The 22,990-nt window shown below is 40.9% G+C and overlaps 1 protein-coding gene across 10 annotated transcripts in view; it reads right to left on the reverse strand.

Annotated features, from left to right (window-relative positions):
- The window catches only part of ANK3 (ankyrin 3, node of Ranvier (ankyrin G)), a 465,310-nt gene that overhangs the window by 82,607 nt on the left and 359,713 nt on the right, over window positions 1-22,990 (reverse strand). For 9 of the 10 annotated variants that reach the window (XM_014538720.1, XM_014538719.1, XM_014538723.1 and 6 more), the window contains 2 exons: window positions 8,939-9,062; window positions 3,723-3,825 (listed from right to left, as the gene is read on the reverse strand). In XM_014538720.1, coding sequence (XP_014394206.1) covers window positions 3,723-3,825; window positions 8,939-9,062 — 227 coding nt within the window. Of the gene's footprint in view, window positions 1-3,722; window positions 3,826-8,938; window positions 9,063-16,183; window positions 16,238-22,990 lie in introns of all 10 variants that reach the window. The other variant, XM_014538725.1, reaches the window with a different exon arrangement.

Consider the following 22,990-nt stretch of genomic DNA (forward strand, 5'->3'; position numbering starts at 1 on the left):
TAAAAGGTGAAAGAAAAAAAAAAGAGTCCATTCTTGACTGGGGTGGAGGGAGGACCGAGTGGTTTACAGACTAATCCCAATGAAGGCCCAGCAAGGAGGGAGGACAACTTGCTTCTCCCAACTCTCCTCCCCAGTGCTGGCCTCCACACCTGCCTCCAGCCACACAGGTGGCGGGCCTGTGGGGATTACCCTGGGTCTCAACTGTCCTGTAACTGTGGTTAATGTGCAAACTGCTTAATCTGCAGCAGCAGGAAAATAAACTAGGCGTTGTGGGGGTGAGGTCTACTCATGCTGAAAAAAGTGTGCGGAGAGTTCATTTTTATTCATTTTCCGCCTTACCTTGTCAAAGCAACTTTGGGCAATGACAGGGCAGTTCTAAATCTGACAGTAAGTCAAGTAACATTGCTTTAGGAATTCTAAGGATTGAAGACCTCTTGCATGCTTTCAGACAAAATCAATACCGTGGAGAAACTCCGCTTTGAAGTTTATAAATCTAGATTGAGAGGCATGATAGACATAAACTAATACTTCTTGTACTTAAATTTTAATAGAAAGCGTGTAAATGAGCTGCTCAGGTAAATGCTTCTCACTAGTCGTGCACAGTGTAACTGGACTCCTCCCTCTGGAAACTTCTCTTTTGAAGAATTAGCCTTTTCTCTTTCTTCTATAATGAATGAGACACTTGGGACTAAATAGGTTAATACACCTCTTTCAGAATTTGTTTTCCCCTTTCTTCCAAGTTTTTTATTTTGAAGGTGTTCATACAAATAAGAAAGTTGAAAAAACAGTATAAGAAATACCCATATACACTCCACCTAGGTTAATTAAACAATTACATTTTTGCTGCACTAGCTTTTATTTTCTCTCTCTTCACACACATACACTTTTTTTTCTGCTGAACTACTTGAAAATAAATAGCTGACTTAATAATTACTTCATTCCTGAAAACTTCAGCAATGCATACCCCTGCATGGAATAGAGATAGTCCCCTGTAGAGCTGCAATACTGTTATAGCTGCTAAAAAATTAACTATTTCCTAACAGTATAGCCAGTAAATTTTCAAATGCCCCCAACTGTCACTACAATGTTTTTATGCCTTCCACACTTTTTTCCCCCAAATCTCTGGGGAATTATCATGAAAGTGTGGCCAGGAGTAAGGTTATATGTTCATTAAACATGTTCTTTCCACAAGGCATGCTTGCCAGACCATGGGATTCTCTGTGGTCATTAAAGAAAGCAACTTCCTGCTCCTGCAGTTATCAGCTTCAGACTCCTTTGTAAAGGTTTCAAGATGTCCTAAGCCTTCCATTCCCCTGACTGTTCTACAGGAGTGTCGTGACATCCACAGAAATTGAAACAGCAACAAAATGAGCAAAAGGACATCAGTTTTATCTCAAAACTTCTCTTTACCCTTTATTTTTCACAAATCCTTCATTCTGAGAAAATGCTGCCCTTTCATTCCACTTGAGTAAGTAGGTCTGGGTAAAAGCTAACAGGGAATGGTGTGAGGACCCTCAGAAGTCGGTCTGTAACCTTGCAACACTGCAAATATTTATAGTATTTTACTTTACGGTTGCTGTGCTGAACATGGGAGGTAATGTAACTATGGTGGTAATAGTGGTGGAGGTGAGGGTGGTGGTGGTGGCAGAGGTGGTGGTGGAAGTGATGGTGGCAGTGGCAATATGGTGAGGTCATGGTGATCGTGATCCCACAGTGGTGGAGGTGAGGGTGGTGGTGGAAGTGATGGTGGCAGTGATGGATGGTGGTGGTAGTGGCAATATGGTGAGGTCATGGTGATCGTGATCCCAATTTCAGGTCCTTGCCACAAAGCCAATACACATTCAGAAATATAAACCATAATTAGTTTAATCATGGATTTTGCTATTCCAGTATAGAACTAGACAGGTTTGACACAAGAGAAAAATGTCACTGATACACAACGAATATATTTTCACCTGCAATTTTATAAGCTTTGTGTGGTTTCTTTAGGATATGGAGAATAACAGGCATTTTTACACTTGTAATTATTATCAATGTACCCATGAACATCTCATTTCAATTGGGAACATCAAGAGATCAGGATGATCTGACTAAAATAATGACCACAGCCAACCAAGCAAAGAGATCCTCAGAATTTCTCAACCAACAACAGGACAACACCTTACACCAAAGACCTTAGCTTCATTAGTTGAGACAAGTGATTTTTTAGTGTTAACACCCACGTAAACCATGACAAACTATGGTACCTGTAATCATTCCACAAAGGGTGTTTTTGCCTAAACAAAACTGAATAGCCACTGTATTCTCCTTGTAAGGCCTGGAAGCTAAGAATGTTCTAGAGAGTGTAGAATAATAAAATGTTTATTGTAGATCCTTGTGAAGCACAATGTACATCTGTGTGTCTGGAAATCAGCATCTCCAGACAAGTGGGAGTCCTGAAGTTCTGACTCTCTGCTTATCATCTAATTCATCTGCTCAAATTCACCTTCATTGTGCAGTGAGTAAGTCCAGCATCATTTCACCAATCATCTACATTGTTCAATATTATAAGACACCTTCAAAATTAACTTTATGTTTCAAACAGTTTCATCCATCATCAACTCAGGAATGCAAATTTACAATTAGGTATTGTGTGTTTCTAGAATAATGAACCATCCTGAGCCCATATGCAGCAGAACTACATTGCTGGGACTTCTTGTATTAAACCAATTATCTATTCAACCACAATTATTGAAACACCCAAACACCAAGTGAACCTAGTGGAGATTCTGGTAGAAAGCAAAATACTATCACATCTTGAGATGGCCCATTACACACCTTTGAAACTAAGGAATCAAAAACATGAACCAATCTAATCTTTACTTGCTAAGAACAATTGTAGCGAATTCCAACATGATACAAATTTTGTTTAGGAAGCCCTGGCCAGCATTGCTCAGTGATTAGAGCATTGGCCAATGCGCCCAAGAGTCTCTGGTTGGATTTCCGGTCAAGGGCACATATCTGGGTTGCAGGTTTGATCCCCAGCCCTGGTCAAGGTACTTGCGGGAGGTAACCAATCAATGTGTCTCTCTCACATCGCTATTTCTCTCTCTTTCTCTCCCTTTCTCCCCCCTTCAACTCTAAAAAAAAAAAAATCAATGGAAAAAATCTCCTCAGGTGAGGATTAACAAAAAGTTTGTTTAGGAAAATCAAACATTCATGTGGATAATGTACATAACTTTAGCTAACAATTATTATTATGAACTCTTTTTAAAAATTAAACTAGATTAGACCTAGAAATGAGAAAACAGAGCCATGCCTTGCGTAGGACTTTATTAGTTTTTCTCTGTGAGATTTTTAGGGACTCACTGAGGAAGAGAGGGTTATTTCCATTTATGGCACAATTTATTTTTTAAAAATATATTTTTATTGATTTCAAAGAGGGAGGAAGAGGGAGAGAGAGAGAGAAATATCAATGATGAGAGAGAGAATCATTGATCAGCTGCCTCCTGCACACCCCACACTGGGGATTGAGCCTGCAACCCAGATCGACGCTCAACCACAGAGCAACACCAGCCGGGCTGATAATTTTTTTTCTTTAAGTGGCAACACAGAGAGATTTACAAATGCAAAATCAAACATGCAGAAATATAGTTCTTGTCATGGGACAAAGAGTTTGATTCAAACATACAAATGGAAGTTTAACAAATCAAAGAATATTTTTTTAAAAAAAGAATGCCTACCTGCTCTTTGGATGGCACCAGGAGTTCTTCGATCATCATGCTGTCCCGGGCATAGGAGCTTCTGTTCAAGGTGTAAGACCTATCCGAACTGAAGGAGCGGAGGCTGTTGTATTTACAGTTAACCATTCAAGAGTGGTAGATGATGATGAGATGAATAAAAAAAAAATTAATGCATGCAACTTTAAAAACAGGCAAGATGGCTAAAAATATCAACCAAAGTTGTTCTTGAAAACACATGGTCAAAAATAAAATCCCTCATATTTGAGGAAATCTCTTAAGCTTGGACAATCTCATGATCAGGTTTTGTTTAAAATTTGGCCAACTGGTGTTAAATCTGTGAGAAGATGAAATGCATGAAAACTTTGGATGTTGCACTGTGACAGTCAAACCAACATGACACTTGAGAAAAACCAGATCATTCCAGATAATTTGATAACCTGAGAGATTTTTCTATAGTAAGACCTTATGTTAGTCTCCTCTCTTTCTGGTCCATATCTGTTTAGCTTGCATTATTCAACGAAATTGTGCCTGCTGTAAATAGTTCTGTTTATGTGTCTTGGGAGCTAGATATAGGGTTAAATTATCGAAAGGTTTATGGTTGCTACTCAGGGAAAGCAACAAGAAGGAAGTAAGTAGTGTTATGAATCATCTTACATGGTTTTCTTCTCCATCTTTCTGGCCTTGATAATTTCAATTCCAGGTGAGCTCACTTTTTTATTTCCTTTTCTTACTTGCTCCTTCTACCTTCTCCTTTCCATCTGCTTTCAAATCCTCTACACAGCCCCTGAACTTCCCAGAGTGCAAGCTTTCTTATGTCCTCAAATGCCACTCTCCACATTGACCTCTAAACTAAAAACTGACAAGGGGTTCGGGAATGGGCGAAACGGTTGAAGGTGGTCAGAAGGTACAAAATTCCAGTTATAAAATAAATAAGTCCTGGGGGTGTAATGTGCAGCATGGCGATTATAGTTAATAATGCTGTATTATATATTTGAAAGTCGCCAAGAGAGCAGATCTTAAAAGTTCTCATCACAAGAAAGAAAAATTGTAACTATGTGTGGTGATGGATGTTAACTAGAATTATTGTGATAATCATTTTTTTAAGATATATATTTCTTTATTGATTTCAGAGAGGAAGGGAGAAGGAGCGAGAGATAGAAACATCAATGACAAGAGGGAATCATTGATCGACTGCCTCCTGCACACCCTCCACTGGGGATCGAGCCCGCAACCAAGGCATGTGCCCTTAACCGGAAGCGAAGCTGGGACCCTTCAGTCCGCAGGCTGACGCTTTATCCACTGAGCCAAGCCGGCTAGGGCTGTGATAATCATTTTGCAATATATACACATATTGAATCATTATACTGTACATCTGAAGCTAATATAATGTTAATTGTCAATTATAACTCAATCTTTAAAAAAGCAATAGAGAAGGGACCCCGGTAACCCTGCACGTATCCACATAGGACAGGCAGGTGGTCTGAGCCTTGGCAGGACACCTTTGATGCTACAGGAACACAGAGGATGGAGGTGGGGAGCTGCGTCAGGCATCTCCCACAGGCCTCCCTCTCACCTGCCACAGTGGGCCGTGACCAGGCAGCTCTTCATTGCCTCCTGAGGCTTCCTGCCCATCCTCCTTGGAAGAGAGTGGCAGAACACGAAGCCATTTAGCTGCAGTCTAGGACTGGCTCCTCAGCTAGTGTGGCAGACAAGGACCATGGCAGTTGGCTCCTGTCGCTGCCTATGTAACTAATAAACGGTCTGAATGTAAATGTGGCTGCTTGAATCTTTACCAGTAGATTCAGTCAGACTCTGGCCTTGGCCTTGTGTGTACTAGGCACGGAAAAGAGCAAAGGAGAGGTGAATAAGGAATGACTCCTTGCTTTGCACAAAACGACTTCTTTCCCCCTCTGCACTTACTAAAGATTACCTCAAAGTGAGTATTTTTATATCAATACACAGAGGCCCCTGAATTATTGGAAGTGTCTACAGAAATGAGGAGGTACATTCTTCTAGGATCAGAGCCTTCACTTTCACCAGAATCTTAGAGGGATCTAGAACTCCAGAATGACTATTACTGTACAGTCATTACTTAGTGTATTCAGCAAATATTTGCTAAGTGGCTATTATGAGCTAGCCAAAATATTAATAACAGGATATAGAAGGAGAAAAAAGTAAGCATTATCCCTGCACAGAGGAGCTTACCTAGTAAACCATGTGACCTCGAACACTTGGGCCTTCTGTACCCCCATAATTCATAACTCTTTCTCCCACCCCCCATTTCAGTTGCAAACATTTCCTTCTGTGATTCCTGTTTTTAGTGCCCTTCCATTCTCTCAAGTACATTATATAAACTTCCTAAAAGCAGGAACTCTCTTTCTACTCTCTAACTCAACTGTCCAACAGAACTTCTCCCAATGAAGGATGTGTTCTCAACCCGAGCTGTCCAACACAGTGTCCACTGGCCACACGTGGCCGCCGAGCACCTGGAGTGTGGCTGGTGACTGAAGAACTGCATTTTAGGTCTTATTTCATTTTAACTAGTTGTCATCTAAAGAGCCGCGCCACTAGGGGCTACAGTGCAACTTCTCAGTACTCACAGCAAGGCTCTATTTTGCCGCAGGGATGTGATTTGAGAAACTCACTTGCCCCCTTAGATACTCATTTCTTTCTTTCTTTTTTTTTCAGACACTCATTTCTTTAAGTTATGGTCCCTCCGGTGTATGTTAATATTGGTGATTCCTGAGAACAGTTTTACTGTAGATGTGGACAAAGACTTAACTTTTTAAAGAAATAGTTACATATTTATTTTAATTTCAGCTTTTAATTACATCTAAGATGGGTTGATACATTTTAAGCATCCTCTTTAACTTATGTAGGCATGCCAACTACAGGACAGGGCCCCGAACTGGGAGCTATCAACAGAAAGGCCTAACGATGTCTCCGTTTTATTGTCTAAAGTTCTTAGTCTGAACTGTTCCAGACCAACTTATATTAGGCAGATGGAGCCAATTAAATCCATCAAGCTTCACTGGGAATCCTTAATACATCGAAATAATTTCAGCTACTAAAATTAGACATTATTTGCATGGGGATCTGGAAAGCATTAAATTGTTTTTTAACTAAGGTCAACTATATTATTTGTAGCCATCAGTATACCCTATGTGTTAAATACAGGAAGTGTTAGGAAACCACATGCCTGAGGATTCTTAAAATTATGCCAATGTGCTTAGCACAATTCAAATAAAATGCAACCAGCAGACAAACAGCTCTTTAAGATGTTTTCTTTAAGTCCAGGGAAATTTCTCCAGTTACTTCATGCACTATACAAACCTTGTTAAGTGAAAGAAATTCCTTAAATATTCAATATTGCATGAGTAACATTTCTTATCATACATTTAGCTATTTGCTCATTTCCTCAGAATCACAAAACTGATTTGCTAAAGCTGAGCAGAACAGAAAAGCGCATGGCAGAACAACACAGCACAGCACAGCACGGCACGATGCTGAGGAAAACAAAAATGAGAAAATGAGCCAGGGAAGGGCAGGGGACACTGGAAAGTGCCATTTCTTACCTGATCTTGGGACTATTTTAAAGTATTTTTACAAAAACACAGGAGAAGAAGGAAGCAAAAAAAAAAAAAAATCAGACAGGGAAAAAAAGAAAAAAATGTTATGGTTGAATGAGGTACACATTTAATGTATTTCTTTTTAAATGTTACACTCAGAATATTATACTTGGCAATACTCTAAGAATACCTTAAAACATATTGGCTTTATGATTTATTTTTATATTTGCCTCTGAGCATAACATGAGTTGCCAATGTAAAAAAAATGAGTTACATATAACAGCAACAAATAATAATAATGGTACAATAAAAACCAGAAGTGTGGAAGCCTCACAACTTGGGAAAAAAAATTATGAGACAATATTCTGGTTTCATCACTCATTGGATGTCAGCTGCTACAATTTTCTATATGCAAATGAGTGATTAATAAAATGTTACCTTTAATATACTATCTCAGGAAGAGAATCAGCGGGTTGTTGGATTACAAAGCCTATTAAATCTCTAAATAGAATTTTCCCTTGAGATCCTTTAAGATGCTACACATTTTAGTTATAATTTGTTATTATCTGTGGTTACATGAAATATTAAAGGTTATTTGCCCTTCTTGTTAATGACAGCTGCTACAAGAAGACTTTAAGGCCTTTAGATATAGATCTATAGATATATATATTTATAAGGCAAAAATTCTAAGTTACATGAGATTCCAAATTCTGTTAAAAAACAAAAAGATTAACTCAAAAAACCATCAATTCAGTATCTAAACTGGCCACATCCAGGACACTGAGAATTAACTCTTAGGTTTACTTAGTGGGAAGTGCCATTTACTATTAGACAATGAAACTTTTTACAACAGATACTTAAACTATAGGAAAATGTCCCCAGGGCTCTGGCTCAGATGGTTTAATTATTAGCTTTCACATAACTTGACTGTCAGCAAACAAGCTGTTAATCCAACCACGGAAAAGAAGTCCCCAAATTCTGGACAAGGTTCTATTTCTTTCAACCATTGTCAGATAAGTTTGAGCCAAGGTTTTCCACATACCAAAGTTTTACGCTTTGGTTGTAAGGATTGAAGTTGCCACTATTCCTGGCTTGCTAAGTCACTGTTTCACTCCTGACATGTCCCTTGTAAACAAACTAATGGGAAAGCTTTAGAAGAGATACTCCAAACACTTGGTAGGCAAGTCTAATAAATAATTATTTATACATATATATTCTCAAACATGAATTTTTCTTTCAATAATAAATAGAGAATAGTGAACAACCAATACAAACATTTCTTATTTATTGGAAAATAAGATTTTTCTTTCAATTAGAATAAAATTTAATTTTGAAACATATAACCCAGATCGGTTCTCCCAGTTTTGTCCGTGAGCCCTTTTGCTAGTATGCTTGAAGCATGACTGCAAGGTGGGGGGAGAAAAAGAACAATTAACACGTTCAATCACAGACAATTAAGGACTGAAAACCATGAAAGAAAATAGCGGAGCACATACAATGGAGTAGCGAACATTTCACCAAATTCACATCCTCATCCAAAGAGCCTACTTGGGGATAATGGTGAAAATGGAAAATGATTTTGGTTTATGACAAATCATGGCTGTTTCAAATTACCTCTGAAAAACAACAACAGCAACAACAAAATACCTGGCAGAACGGGCCCCAAGACTAAAGCCCATGTAGCCCTCGGCAGGCAGAGAATCATCGCCCAGCTCCTTGAGGTCCTGTGGCCCCAGGTACTTGTCAGTGTCCCCCGTCAGCGCATCTTCGCCTGCGGATGGACAAAGCAAGCCACAATCAGAAGCTTCCCTTTGAAAATGTGTCTGTTGTGGAGAAACCTGCTCCTTTGGTCATCAGCAAGTCACCCATTCTCTCTGTCCTCTTCTCCTGTCCCCTGGGTAGTATTTGTAGCTGCCGTGTAGCAGGAAAAAGTATGGGCAGAGGTTAGTTCATAATTTCAAGAGTGAATTTAAGTAGCAGAAAAAGCACCTGGTGTTAAGCACCCATTTTAAAAAAATCTCTCCCCCCCGTTAGGCCTAAGTAGAAAGAAGGGGTTTTTTTTTTTTTTTAATGTCAATTAGTTTTCCTGTGATGAGGGCAGCTTGTTTGAATGGACATTGTTGCAAAATAAAAACCACCTCTTCCTTACTGCTCTGGAAATTATACATGGGAAGGGAGTTTTGTTAAATAGTCTTCTCACACCCAGGATTTCGGTTTGGGGCTTATGCAAAAAACCAGCAAGTTACTTAATCTGAAGGATAACTGCTCCATTGGGGAACTTTGAATCCCACCGATTTGCAACTGTTTCTAAATGGATCAAATGAACAACCCGGCCCAGCGGCCCCCAGGCCTGAACCCTACTTGGAAAGTAGAGATCCAATGGGAGTTCCAGCGGTTTGGAAAGGGACCATAGAAACTGTTCTTTAGTCATCAATACAAAGAGTTAATCGCATAAAATACTTGGCCCAGCTACATATGCATAACATGACCTCACGCGGAAAAACCACATTCCAAGAGTGACAGGGCAGGTTTTCCAGAGGCTTTTGCCCCCTGGGACGTTTCCCATCCTCGCAAAATGTAGCACAGGCCGTGGCAGAGTTCCTTCCGCAAACAGGCAAACTCTGTCTCCTTTTTACGACTCTCATTTTCTTTCTGGACACAAACTTGGCTGGCCCCGTGAGATTTAAAAAGCGTGTGTTATGTTTTCTCAAAGGTAAAGTGATTCATCCGCTCCAGCGATATTTTCCAATTCCTTTCTCAGTACCATTTATACTTTCCATTCATTTAAACTCAGGAAACCACAAGAGCTCATCTTTTTAAACTACCAATCAAGTCTAAAAATACACTGTCGACGACTGTTGTGTTTTTTTTTTTCTTTCCCCAAATGTAAAAACTAAACAGATCAACTTCCTTCTGCGACCCAGGACCAAGAGATTATTTTAAGTAACTATTTACAGCTGGGCTAATTTTCCACAATCACCACAAATGAGACAAAAAAACAGTGCACACCAAGTACAACTTAAAGATCTTACTCTGTCGCCAAGCCATGTTCACCAGGATGGGGCGGATCAGATGTTTCCTGAGGTTTCCAGGAATTCCTTAACCAGTGATTTAGAATCTACCTCCAAATCAGCCCAAACAAACCAGTCCCTGGGGTGTAGCCACCGTCTTCACCACCGCCGCTGAGTTCCTCTCAGCATCTCCGTCTCCTCGTAGGCAATGGAGGAATTACACATCTTCTCCTACTCATCAGAGCTCAAAGGTTTTCAATATTTCAGACAGAAAAAAAAAAAGAACAACAAAACCTGGCTACTCTTAATTGAGATTAAGATCCTTTTGATTACTCCGCAGACATCCTTTTAAAGCGCCTTCTGATTGGATTAAAAACTCCTCTGGCAAGCCTCTAGCAGGACCGAATGGTGACATAAATGCGAGCCCTGAGTTATTTGTATGTAAATATGAGGGCAGCTCCAGTGTAGACTTTCGGTAATTTGATACCAGTGCTCCGTGCCTAACCGGGTAACCGAGACAGCCTTAAACCGAGGGAGAGCCAGGAGCGAGGTGCTGCATTTAATTAGGAGGTGACTCTTCTCCCACGTGGATGAGGAGCCGGCCAACCCAGGTAGAGGAAAAACAGAAGAAAACAAAGAAGCGGCCCAGCGGGGAGTGGCGGGGAGCTCCCGGCAAACTTTCAACTTTGTTCTCAGCCGGGACACCGGGAGCCTCGGTTATTTATGGTCCCTGTCAGGTGGAAGGAGGGGAAAAAAAGAGAGCGAGAGGGAGGGCCTGCCCTTGAGAAGAGGTTGTGAAACTGTGGGGCCGAGGGAAGCAGCAGTGATTCCCAGAGCTCTCCAAGCTCTTGAGAACGCACTCCTCACCCATCACCGCTGCTTTTCAGCAGGAGTTGGAGGAAGAGGAGGAGTGAGACCAGCTAAGCGAGTGGATGTTCTGCTTTATGTGGGGCACAGGTTCTTTCAACTCTTTAACACACTCAAAGGGACTCACTGGCTCTCCCTCTTGGGAGGTCCCTGGAGAGAGAGAGGGGCAGGGGGTGCAGTGGGCTGGAGAGGCCAGTGGGGCGGCGGGGAGGTGTTCCCTCTCCCGGGGACTCCTGCCCCTTCCCAGCTGCCCCACCCTGTTCGTGCTGAAACACCAAGCGGCACTCTGCACCCTCCACCTGGGCACACGCAGAGGCGACTTCTTTCCTCTTTTTCAGCACAACTGGAGACAGGCTGGAAAGGAAGTAGAGGGTTTGAAACGGTCTCGCTGAAGTAAGTGGTCTGCAGCCCTGTCTCACGACAGTGCCTCTACCTCTTGGATTGTTACCTAAACATACTGACATTTGAAGCTGTAGAACCGACGAAGTGGGAAACGGATTTGGTTTTCCTGGGTAAACGCGTAAGTAACCGCATCAATAAATGACTCAGGGAATATGAAGATGATAGGACTCCGACACCCGGTGTTTCCATTGGGCCAGCCCGGCTGTAACCAACATTGTAAATACGCAGAAACGCAAGGGAAGCCCTTTAGAATGCCTGGCGCATATGGAAACATATTCCCAAGTGCAATCCTGGGGAAAGTCATGGTTAAAATGGAGAAAATGTCCAAAACGGACTGCAATGAAAACAGGGTCCTTCCTGCGGACCTGTTGGCCAGCCTCTCTGGCCACTCCTCCACACACACCCAGCCTGCCCTCTGTTAGGCAGAAGGATTGCAGCCCAAGGAATTCCTGAAAGTCTTTTAGACTTTGAACCACTGCACAGGGTGCATTCTCTTGATGGAACCTTTACCCTCTTCTGCATCTGAGTAATTTCTCCAATGTTTGACTCTTTCTAGAACTCCTCCCACCCTCACTCATCATCTTAAGTGAGATGGCCCTCTCCGGTGGGCTTCCCTTATCAGAGTGTGTTGCCAGGAGAAACATCTGCTTCGTGTCTCCCACTGGATGGTGAGATCCCCCAGATTAGGAACCAATTTTTTCCTGGGCCTGGCATATTGTAAATGCCCCATAAATATTTGAATTCATGATTACTTTTATTAATGAGGTTGGTGGTTGTGTTTTCTTTCCCATCTACATGCTACAGTCACTTAGCACTTTTTTTTTTTAATGCATGTTAAGCTTGATAACTGGTTGGTATACAGTAAAATGTCAATAAAATTAAGTTTTCATTCCTCTTTACCCATCCTTCTTAGACTTCAGAATTGGTCACTGTAAAACCAAAAAGAAGCCTGGGGTTGGAGTAGGCGTGGGAGCTGTCAATACATGTGGTCAAAGATGAATTAAAATAGCATTATGACATTAAAAATTATGCACCTACCACTTTTAGAAAAGTGAAGCCCTAGCCGGTTTGGCTCAGTGGATAGAGCATCGGCCTGCGGATCGAGGGGTCCCAGGTTCCATACCGGTCAAGGACACATGACCAGGTTGTGGGCTTGATCCCCAGTAGGGGACGTGCAGGAGGCAGCCAATGACTCTCTCTCGTTATTGATGTTTCTATTATATATATATATGAAAAGTGAAAAAATTTTTTACAAGTTAGGGAATTCAGAAATAAAGGCATTGGTATTATTTTAATGCAGTTTGGCATGGTAGGTGCTCTGGATTAAAATCCAAGTTCCACGGCTACTGATTAGGTGACCTTTGAAACACTCTTCTCTGAGTCAGTTTCAACCTCTACAAAACTGGGATAGTAACTCTGCCTCTATCCCAATAACCTTTTGGGAGGATTAAATGGAGTAATGCGCAAAGTAAGGGCTTAATGAGCATTAATTGTTACTAATATTCTGTGACTCAGTTTTCTCTAGTGCCCAAGCATCTGAATGTATGAACTCATATAGTTAGCTTTTAAATTGCTACTATTTATACTGGTAAGGGCAAAAATCCAACCATAGCAGGAATTTGTCCCTGCTCTCTACTGGCTAACACAGGGCCTGGCTCATCATAGATAGTCAACAAATATTTCTTGATTGAATGAAAGAATGAACAACAATAATAAAACTAACTTATCTTCCTTTCAATAAACACAATGGTCTATAATTATTATGACACACTACTTGGTACAACACACTACTGTACCGAGTTTAGAAAGGAATGAGATAAGTTGTGTTGTGTGATTTATAAACTGCCTCTAATCCATTCTATAATCCAAAAAATGTTTTATTAGTGGCAGCTTCTAACCCAGTGATGGCGAACCTATGACACGCGTGTCAGAGGTGACACACGAACTCATTTTTTTGGTTGATTTTTCTTTGTTAAATGGCATTTAAATATATAAAATAAATATCAAAAATATAAATCTTTGTTTTACTATGGTTACAAATATCAAAAAATTTCTATATGTGACACGGCACCAGAGTTAGGTTAGGGTTTTTCAAAATGCTGACACGCCGAGCTCAAAAGGTTTGCCATCACTGTTCTAACCAATACTTCTTATACAAAGGTAATTCTATTAATGGACATCACTCACACAACATCAGATATACTTAGTTAAAATATATACAGGGGTGGTCAAAAGTAGTTTATAGTTATAATACAATAATTCATAACACAAGAATAAACTGTTTTGTGTACTCACAACTGTAAACCTACTTTTGCCCACTGCTGTATATTACCAAGAAACACAAGTTTTCACTTACTAAGAAGTACTTGAGTGGGTTTATGCTTCCTACAAGTGTTTGGTACACTGGCTTGACTTTTGAACAATAGAATGCAGGGGAAATGATTATGCATGACTTCTGAGTCTGAGTTAAAAGAAACCTTATAGTTTCTGCCTCAATCTACTGGAACGCTTGTTTGGGGAAAGCCAATGGAATTGTAAGGCATTTGACTGCCTTGAGACCACCATGCTTGTGAAGAAGCTCAAAGTAGCTGTAAAGAGGTGGCTCAGAAAGACAGAGATGCCTAGACAATCCCCAGCCATTCCAGCCATCTGAGGTAACAGACCTTTGAATAAAGACACCCTATTGAACATCCTGCCATGTTATTCCTGCCTCGGCTGCTATCTGACTGTAATGTCATGAAAGATCTCCAGAACCCAGCTGAGCCCAGTCAACTCACACAACCGCGGGAGATAATAATAATAAATTATGCAGCTGAGTTTAGAGATGGGTTGTTACATTGTAATAATTAGTGGAAACAGAGCACAATGAGAAATGAGAAGGTCCAAAGGTAAGCCGAAGAGGTCACACGCTGGTTGCCTAATGCATCCCTAGTGGGTTAGAGTTAGGTCCGTAGTGCATTATATGATTAGGGTTGACAAGTCCAGGGGAAGTACACTGGTAAATGCCACTAGAGGCCTCATTTTTTTTTTTTAGTATTGATTTTATGCCTTTCAAAATTAGAAGCACTGGTGTTCTTTTTGTTAATCCATTTCTGACAATGTAACACCAGAGGCTGGAAAATGTTAAAAGAACACAAAACACCTCAAGTCTACTTTGATCTCACCATTAACCAAATAACGAAAGCTGTTCAGAGGCACTTCAATGCCCCAGCTATCTCCTCTTCCTCTTCCTCCTCTATCATGACCAGGCTAAGAGAAGAGGTTCCTGTACCACAATCAAACTTTCAAAGCTTCATACACTTTGTCTACCAGGAAAGAATACAAAATAAAATAAAGGAAGAGGAGAGAAAGTAAGAAAAGACATACATGAAAGGATTATTAGGACTGTGGTCGGTCGATTGGTGTGCCCTCATTCCTTTTTAGATTTCATGTCAATGGTCCAGTGTCAGTACGCAGTGGAATATACATAAGCCAAGTTCCTTGCACTCTTACATTATGCCCACTAACGTTTCTTTTTAGGCTGAGTAGAGGAGACGGTTCTTGGCCCAATATTTAGAAGTGTTTTCATGTCCCAGGAGTTCTTTTTTCTTTTATTTATTTTTGCATGTGATTTTCTTCTACTCTTTTCCCCCTTAAGCCCATCACCAAGAAATACTTTTGTTACTTTTCCAGGAGTTGAAAATTGCTTTCCCATCTAGATAGGACTAGAATCATAAAGAAAGTTCCTTAAGGTAACTAAACCAAATTATATTGTCAGAAACTGTGCTTAGTTCCTCTGCTGTGAAATGCAGAAATCTCCCCGAGGTATAAATTTTGTAATATTATAAAGTTGAAATTAAGAGTATAAAAACCTTAAACGATTAATACAAGACGTCCAAATTACATAAGATCTTTTAAAAGCTAGATTAGAAAAAAATAAAGAGGAACTCAACCTTTATACTCTAGTGATTTATTATGAGTTGGTTTCTTACTAGAAATCAGCAAAGAGTCTTACAGATAAGCAGTTAATGATCAGAATTTAGAAGATTTAAATTTACTTGTAAGAAAAGTGATAATTTTTTTTTAAATCACCACATAGCAGAGAGAGGAAATGAAAACTGTTGGGAAAAGAAATCCTTTAGCCATTTCTTGAGTACATTATAGAAAAGTAGAATGAGATCACATCATTAAAATCAACACTGCTATTTATTGAGCATTTACTATGTTCTAGGCACTATTTGGTGCATTAAAGTATTATTTCATATAATTCTCACAATGATATTATAAAATAGAATGGTTATCTCTATTTCAAGATATAACCCAGTCCACACTAAGAGTAAGATTACTGAGAATGTGGGGAAAATCAAATTCAAAATGAGTTGGTTTGATACAGAGCTCTACTTTTAACTACTGCAATATGCTATGCTATTGAATAAATACTGTAAGAGATTGGTAACCAAATGTAAGCTCCATGAGGACAGGGTTTTCTTTTTCCATATATTTCCATATCCAATGCCCAGAAGAGTGCCTGGCACATAGTACATGCTCAGTAAATGTGTGCAATGAAAGTTCAGTGATTGCATCTGGAGATGGCAACTATATTACCGAAGCAACAAGAAGACGGGAGACTTACTTTTCACCGACAACTCTTGTACCTTGGGAATTTTATACCATGTGCATCTACCACCTATTCAAAAAACGAATAAAATTAAAACAAAACAAAACAAAACAGGGACTGCAGGCAAGTCATTAGGCTGTGTGTTTCGTTCACCTGAAAAGGTATTTTGACATATAAAGATCTGCCAGGTAGATACTAAGATGTGTATGTGCACCGGCAAATATCTGGCAAACATGGATAGGAAACTCAGTATTTTACGATATTTGACCTTATTTACATCTTTAAGAGATGGAAGAGAAGAAATAAACTAAGGTAGAAAGAAGGAGATACACAGTATTCATGTACTTCTGGCAGTTTCCCAGTGTTCTAAAGCAGTGGTTCTCAACCTGTAGGATGCGTTAGCATCACACGACCCCAAGTGAATCTGATGCTCCGGGTCCAGGGACCACACTTTGATAAACACTGTCTAAAGGATCCTTACACATGAATGGCAAGTCTCTAATGGCGGTATTGCTTCTACAGAATTAAATCTATTTTCCTGGTGGGAATTAATAGAATAAGTAAAACATCAACTGCAGCAACTGAATTCAATGAATCGAGTGGAGTGTCTCCAAATTTCAGTGCATATATTTGTATCACCTGGAGACCTTGTTAAAATGCAGATACTGATTCCACAGGTCAAGGGAGACCCTGAGATCCTGCATTTATAACAAACTCCTGGGTGACCGCAACCACACTTTCAGTAGTAGGACAGTAGAGCACTGGACTGGTACTTATGTTATGAGTAAAGCCAACTATTGCCTTTGAAGCATTTAGTTTCTAGTAAAAACGTTAAGACCAGGGCACAAACAATAATACAAAACTGTACTACTACTCCTGCTGGCTACGATTTTAGTGCTTTGTATATGCTAGACATTGTGCTAACTGAGCATTTTATATGCATGTCTCATATAACCCTCAACCCTGTGAAGCAGGTACTATTATTTCCCTTCTATTGGTGAAAAAAGATTCATAAGAGGTTTGCTTATTTTTCAAAACTCACATGTCTAGTTGGTGGTAGAGTCTAGATTAGAACCCATACAGATGGCAGAACCCACACAGATGGCAAAACCCAAGCTCTTAACCACTACACCACAATGACAGAGTGCAAGAGAAATGACACAGGAGTACAAGAGCTCAGAGGAAGAGGGCATCACATTTGATTGAGTAGATCAGGTAATGTTCACTGGGGATGTGTGTGAGTAAAGATAGGGAGAAAGGAGAAAAAGTGGGAAGTTGGCCATTCCGAGCCAGAGAACCATGCATGAGAGGGAAAGAATGAGAATGCTCCCAGGATGGCAAGCAGGCAGGTTTAGTGCAGTGATAGGCAACTGAGTTGTAGGAAATGGGTTGAGTAGGCCATATTTTTTGGGCCCTTGAAATTGGATTACTATCCAAGTGACAAGCAACATACCATATATATATTCATTAGTTGTTAAAATTCAATTATTTGTTCACCTATATATATTTTTTTACCCGAAGACCCAAAATCTCAAAGTTCTCCCTCTTCCTCTCCTGCTTCATTCCCTAATTCTCATTCTGCAGCATGAAGCAGGATAAAGGGCCATTGAAATTGGATTACTATGCAAGTGACAAGCAACATATATATTCATTAGTTGCTAAAATTCAATTATTTGTTCACCTATATATATTGTTTTTTTACCTGAAGACCCAAAATCTCAAAGTTCTCCGTCTTCCTCTCCTGCTTTATTCCCTAATTCTCATTCTGCAGCATGAAGCAGGATAAGTAGTTGTATGCATTTAACAACAAAAAAAGAGGAACTGCCATTTAATGAGCACCTACTATATGCCAGTCACTGTTCTAAACGTTTCATATATTTTATTTCTTTTCATCTTCACAGAAGCTCCATGTGGTATTACTAACCTCATTAGAGATAAACCAAATAAGACCCAGCACATTTTATTTTTTGAAAGTTCAAATAAGAAACATAAAAATGCAAAAAAGCTTTGAAGAAATATTATTTTCCATCAATTCAAAGCCTTAATGAAAAGATGTTTTTCTCCACTGACATTTAGACAATAGATTTTCACCATGGAGAATCCAAATGACTATATTTGCTCCCATGTCTTTTTCTCTCAACCCCCTGATATTGGCATTCTCAGAAAAGCAAAGAAATGTGAGCAGAAAGGAAGAGGAATACAATAAGTTTAGGACCAGGATCCACTCAAACTTTAGTTCTAGAAGTCTAATTCTTTCTTGGAGTCACACAATAGTTAATGGGAAAGTTACTTAGATTCCGGATTGCACATATTTCACTTTGCAATTTGCACTCGAGATCAAGAGCTTGTATTAAGCAAGGCCTCCTGTGACTGTTCTGAGAGATGGGTACCAGGAAGCTGGGGATGTGCAGGTGACGGAATGGTGCCCTTTGCTTCAGAGGTTCCTGTGTGTAGCACAGGCACTTGTGTTTGGCTGGAGGCCCAGAAGGTGCTCATGACTCCAGTACCTTCTTGAGATGGTTGGAGACTCAGAGAGAGGCTGATGGCCCCAAGCCCAAGGTCAAGAATGGAGTGAGCGTTCTCTCCTGCCTCCTGCACTCTCCACCTGCCCTCTCGGTCAGGAATGAGCAGATACTGGGGTCTCACTTTAACCATTTGTTTTCCAGCACCTTCTGGCAGTAGGAGGGGGTTCTTTCAACACATAAACTGAATGCTGGAATATAACCTTTTTTTCATATGAGAACAATGGGGTAAGTTGAGAAAATGTTGAGATGAGCCATGAGTGGAACAGGTGGTCTTAAGAAGGCTGAAGAAGTGTGTGTCATTTTAGGGGATTCCTGTGCCGCTGTGGGAGGGCCAGCCTCCGCGGTCTTTCTTTCCCTTCTCTGGCATTATATGCTCAGAAGATCCTGGCTTCATAGGTGGCCAACCAGGAAGCAGGCTCGAATGGCAAAATTGGCACATCTCTTAGACAATAACAAGTTGCTGTTGTCCCACAGAACAAACGACTCTTGTTGCTCAGGCCGAGTTGTCTTTTTTAAAAGAGAATAAAAGTCAACTCGCTTCTTTACTCTTGAACATGGTGCTGTTCTTTGTGGCTAGATGTGCTTCTTTTAAAAAGCTGCATAGCAGTGTACTGCTCCTTCATTCAGGCTAGACAGAGTTGCTAAAGCACGCAAGCATGACTCAGTGTTGGAACTTTTCCAGACGTGGCAATGAAAAATGTCCCCTGTGATCTCGGCTGGGTTAATAAACAAACTCATCCCAGAAAAGCAAAAGAATCTAGTGTCTTTCCTGTGAAGAGGTAGAAAGAGACAATGTTGTGATAGAAGCTATCATTTTTCATTTTCTTTTCAATATTCCTTAATCCTAACCCAGAACTTCTCCTCAGCCATCTAAATAAGAGTGGACAGTACACTCACTGACTTGGTCAAATGAACACCTAAGACGAGCACCGGAATGCAGCTAGGAAGGGGTGCAAGGTTACTTACACCCTCCTCATGGTCTAAAATCTATGCCACTTGTAAGACGACTAGATGATAAATAAACTACTAGCCCATTTCAGGCACTGAAATGTTGGTTCTTACTAGACTAGATGATAAATAAACTACTAGCCACAAACTAGCCCATTTCAGGCACTGAAATGTTGGTTCTTACTTGCAGAGAAATTAGGTAGCTAAATTCAAGGTGGCAGTGTCCTGCCAATTGGTTCTTTCTTCTAGTCATTCTGTCTTAGTGATTCATCCATCCTTGACTCCACAGCCAGACCTCCTTAGTCTCAGCTCATTACTTAGGTGCCTGAGGACCGTATGTGAAAAACAGGACCATGAGCGCTGTCCCCAGGTACAAAGGAGTACCAGACCCTGTATACTTTGTGGGCAAGGTTTTGGCCTCTTCCTGCTCTTATATCCAAAGTGCCTTCCACGGTGCAGGGCAATACACACCTGCTTTTGGGTTTGTTTTATATTTCTGACCTAAAAGATGTGTATATACAAGGTAAAGATACCAAGCCTGTTGTCAGTTCTCATTCTCACTGTGGTTCTGGCCCAGATGGTCAGACCACCCTTCCCATTTGTGGTCCCCAGGTTCTCTACCCGTTCCTGTTCCCAGCTCTCTGCCATTCATCCTCAATGCTGATGTTTCACTTTCTTCTCTGTAGTAAGGAAGCCAGGGGGAGGGGCTGGTCAGATTAGACCCACTTCCATACGCAGCAGGTCAGACTTTCCACATAGATGGGCAGGGATTAAGATAATTTGGCAGGGGTGAGGGGGAGAAGCATGCTCAAAATTACAATGTGTTTTGGGCAAATGAAAAAACAGCCCATTGTCCTTAGCCAATAAGCATGCTTAATTCTGTGCCATCTCTTAAGACAATCCCTCTGCCACTCATTCCACAAGCTTCTTGGGGAAAAAATTACACTCACTGTCTGAGCTTTCTCGCCTACATTAGAACTACTTCTGAGTCTACATTCGCAATGTCATGGGCGTGTCAGATGCTGAGGTCACCAGGGAGCCGCATATTGCCTGTGCTCATCTGACTAGACCTTCCCAGGGGAGGTCCTCCCAGGGCTTCCACGAGAACCCACTCTCTGGTTTCCTCCCTCCTCTGTTGACCCACTCCCTCTCCCATATCCTTTAGCATTCCTCTTCCTCCCTCTCTTAAATGTCAATGCGCCCAGGGTTTTCTAGAACATTTCTTCCCCATGCCCTGCCCTGGGGTCCGCATCCAGGCCAGTGTGTGCTGGGCTCTGCCGTGGAGGCCTCCGCTTCTCTGTCTCTGACACTTCAACCAAAAAAAAGTTTTCTGAATCTGGAACACGTCTTTCCAATCTCCACCCTCTACCCCTCAAAGGTTCTGTTTGTCCAAATTCTATCTATGCCTTAAAATGGTTCCTTCTTAAGGCCTTCAGTGATCTCCCCTTCTTGCAAAATTCCTCGTCACTTTATCTACTCTTCCCTTACAGCATCTCATTGAGTAGAAAGTCAAAGCAGAAAAACAAAAATCCAATTCCAAATTCCTTAGTATGTGGTCCTGAACAAATATCTGAAACTCTTTGAGCCTCAGATTCCTTGATGAAATTAGGCCTAATAACACTTTAAATTAGGACTGAGAGAAAATTAGGAGTAATAATGGTACAGGCGTTACCCACAACCACTTCGACAAAATTGAGCAAGATAAGGTACCCGGTAACTAACGTTTCTGAGGTCTCTGGGCTAACCCCTTCATACGTTCCCTCATTTAAAACGTCCAGTAACCCAACAGCTGTGGGACTGTTCCCTAAACTATCAGGCACCCCTGAGGTGAGAGCAGAGGCTCAGGACAGGGATTTGGGTATAAGCCCTGCACTGACTATGATCTTAATCAAGTGTCTTCCTTGATGGAACTGACTTTCCACCTCTAGAAAGTGGGAAAAACCAATGGCTCTACCTTAGGGGAATCACTGAGTGTTAAGAGACATCACGCATGAAATGTATGTAGCTTAAGGCCTCGCCCATAGAAAGGGCTCCATAAACGGGTAAGTAGCTTGTTTTTGATGTTGAGAGTGTTCATTGATTTGGAATCCTGTGGAGGGACAGAGACAGGAAATGTGTGGAGGCTGACCAGTAACACACTCATCCAGGAATGAGGGCCTCTAGGACAGTGACAAAGACAGCTCTGCCCCCCTGGGGCTAACAGTCTAGTTTGGAAGAAAAGAAACAAAATTACTCACAAATTGTAAAACTACAGTCTTGGGCCAAATCCAGCCTGCCTCCTATTTCTGCAAATCAGGTTCTGCCACAGAGCCACGCCCATGTGCAGAGGTTTTGTCTTCTCAGCTTTTGTGCAACAAAGGCAGAGGTGAGTCACTGGGGAAGAAACCACGTGGCCTGAAAATGCTAAAATGTTTACCTTTGGCCCTTTACAGGAAAATGTTGCTGCCCCCTGAAATTTATGACTAAGACACTGAGACAAGCTTTAGAAAGAAATTTTAAAAAGTGTGACTGAGAGGAGAGTGGAAAAGAGGGAGCCAGGGGCCATGTAGGACTTATCTACCTCGGAAAGGGACTGAGTTTTTTCCTAAGTGCAATGTAAAGCCTCGAGAGATGTTTATTTCAGTTGTGTATTTGTGCTATTTTGGGGTTTATCTGTATTATTTTGGGGGGGTTTTCATGAAATACAACAACTACACAGATAACTATGTATGTAACATATAAATGTATGTTTTAACAAGCTGTTGTAAGATAAACACCATCCAGGTTAAGAAATAGAACATCAGCACGTCAGAAGCCTCCCGCATCCTCATCCCAGTCACAGCCTCCTCCCCATCATGAATCACTTTCTTTACGATATTCCTCTCCTTGTTTTTAAAAAACAAAAACACAAAACCTCACAATATACTTTTACACTCTTAGCTGACTTTGATGAATTTTGTCTTTGCATTCTCCACAACCCAGCAACTACACTCCTAGGTTCCTACCCTACAGAAAGGCACGCATATGTGTACCAGGAAACATATATAAGAAGATTTGTAGCAGCTTTGTTTGCAAACTGGAAACATTTCCATTAATAGTAGAATGGATCATTTAGTTATGGCATAGGCAGACAATGGAACATTACATAGAAATAAAAACGAAATATAGCTATATGCAACAGCACGGGATGAATCTCAAAAACATAACTATAACTCTAAGCTCTGGAGGGTTTTAAGCTGGGGAATGGAATAGCATGGTACAACGTATACTTATGAAAGATTGCCGAGGGCGCTGTGCAGACAGCTTGGTCTGTGGGTGAGAGTGGAAGTGGAGCCCTGGGAAGAGGCTCCTGCAGTCAGGATTCTATGGG

This window comes from Myotis brandtii, unplaced genomic scaffold (assembly GCF_000412655.1).
Source record: "Myotis brandtii unplaced genomic scaffold, ASM41265v1 scaffold196, whole genome shotgun sequence".
In the NCBI taxonomy this organism is placed as follows: Eukaryota; Metazoa; Chordata; class Mammalia; order Chiroptera; family Vespertilionidae; genus Myotis; species Myotis brandtii.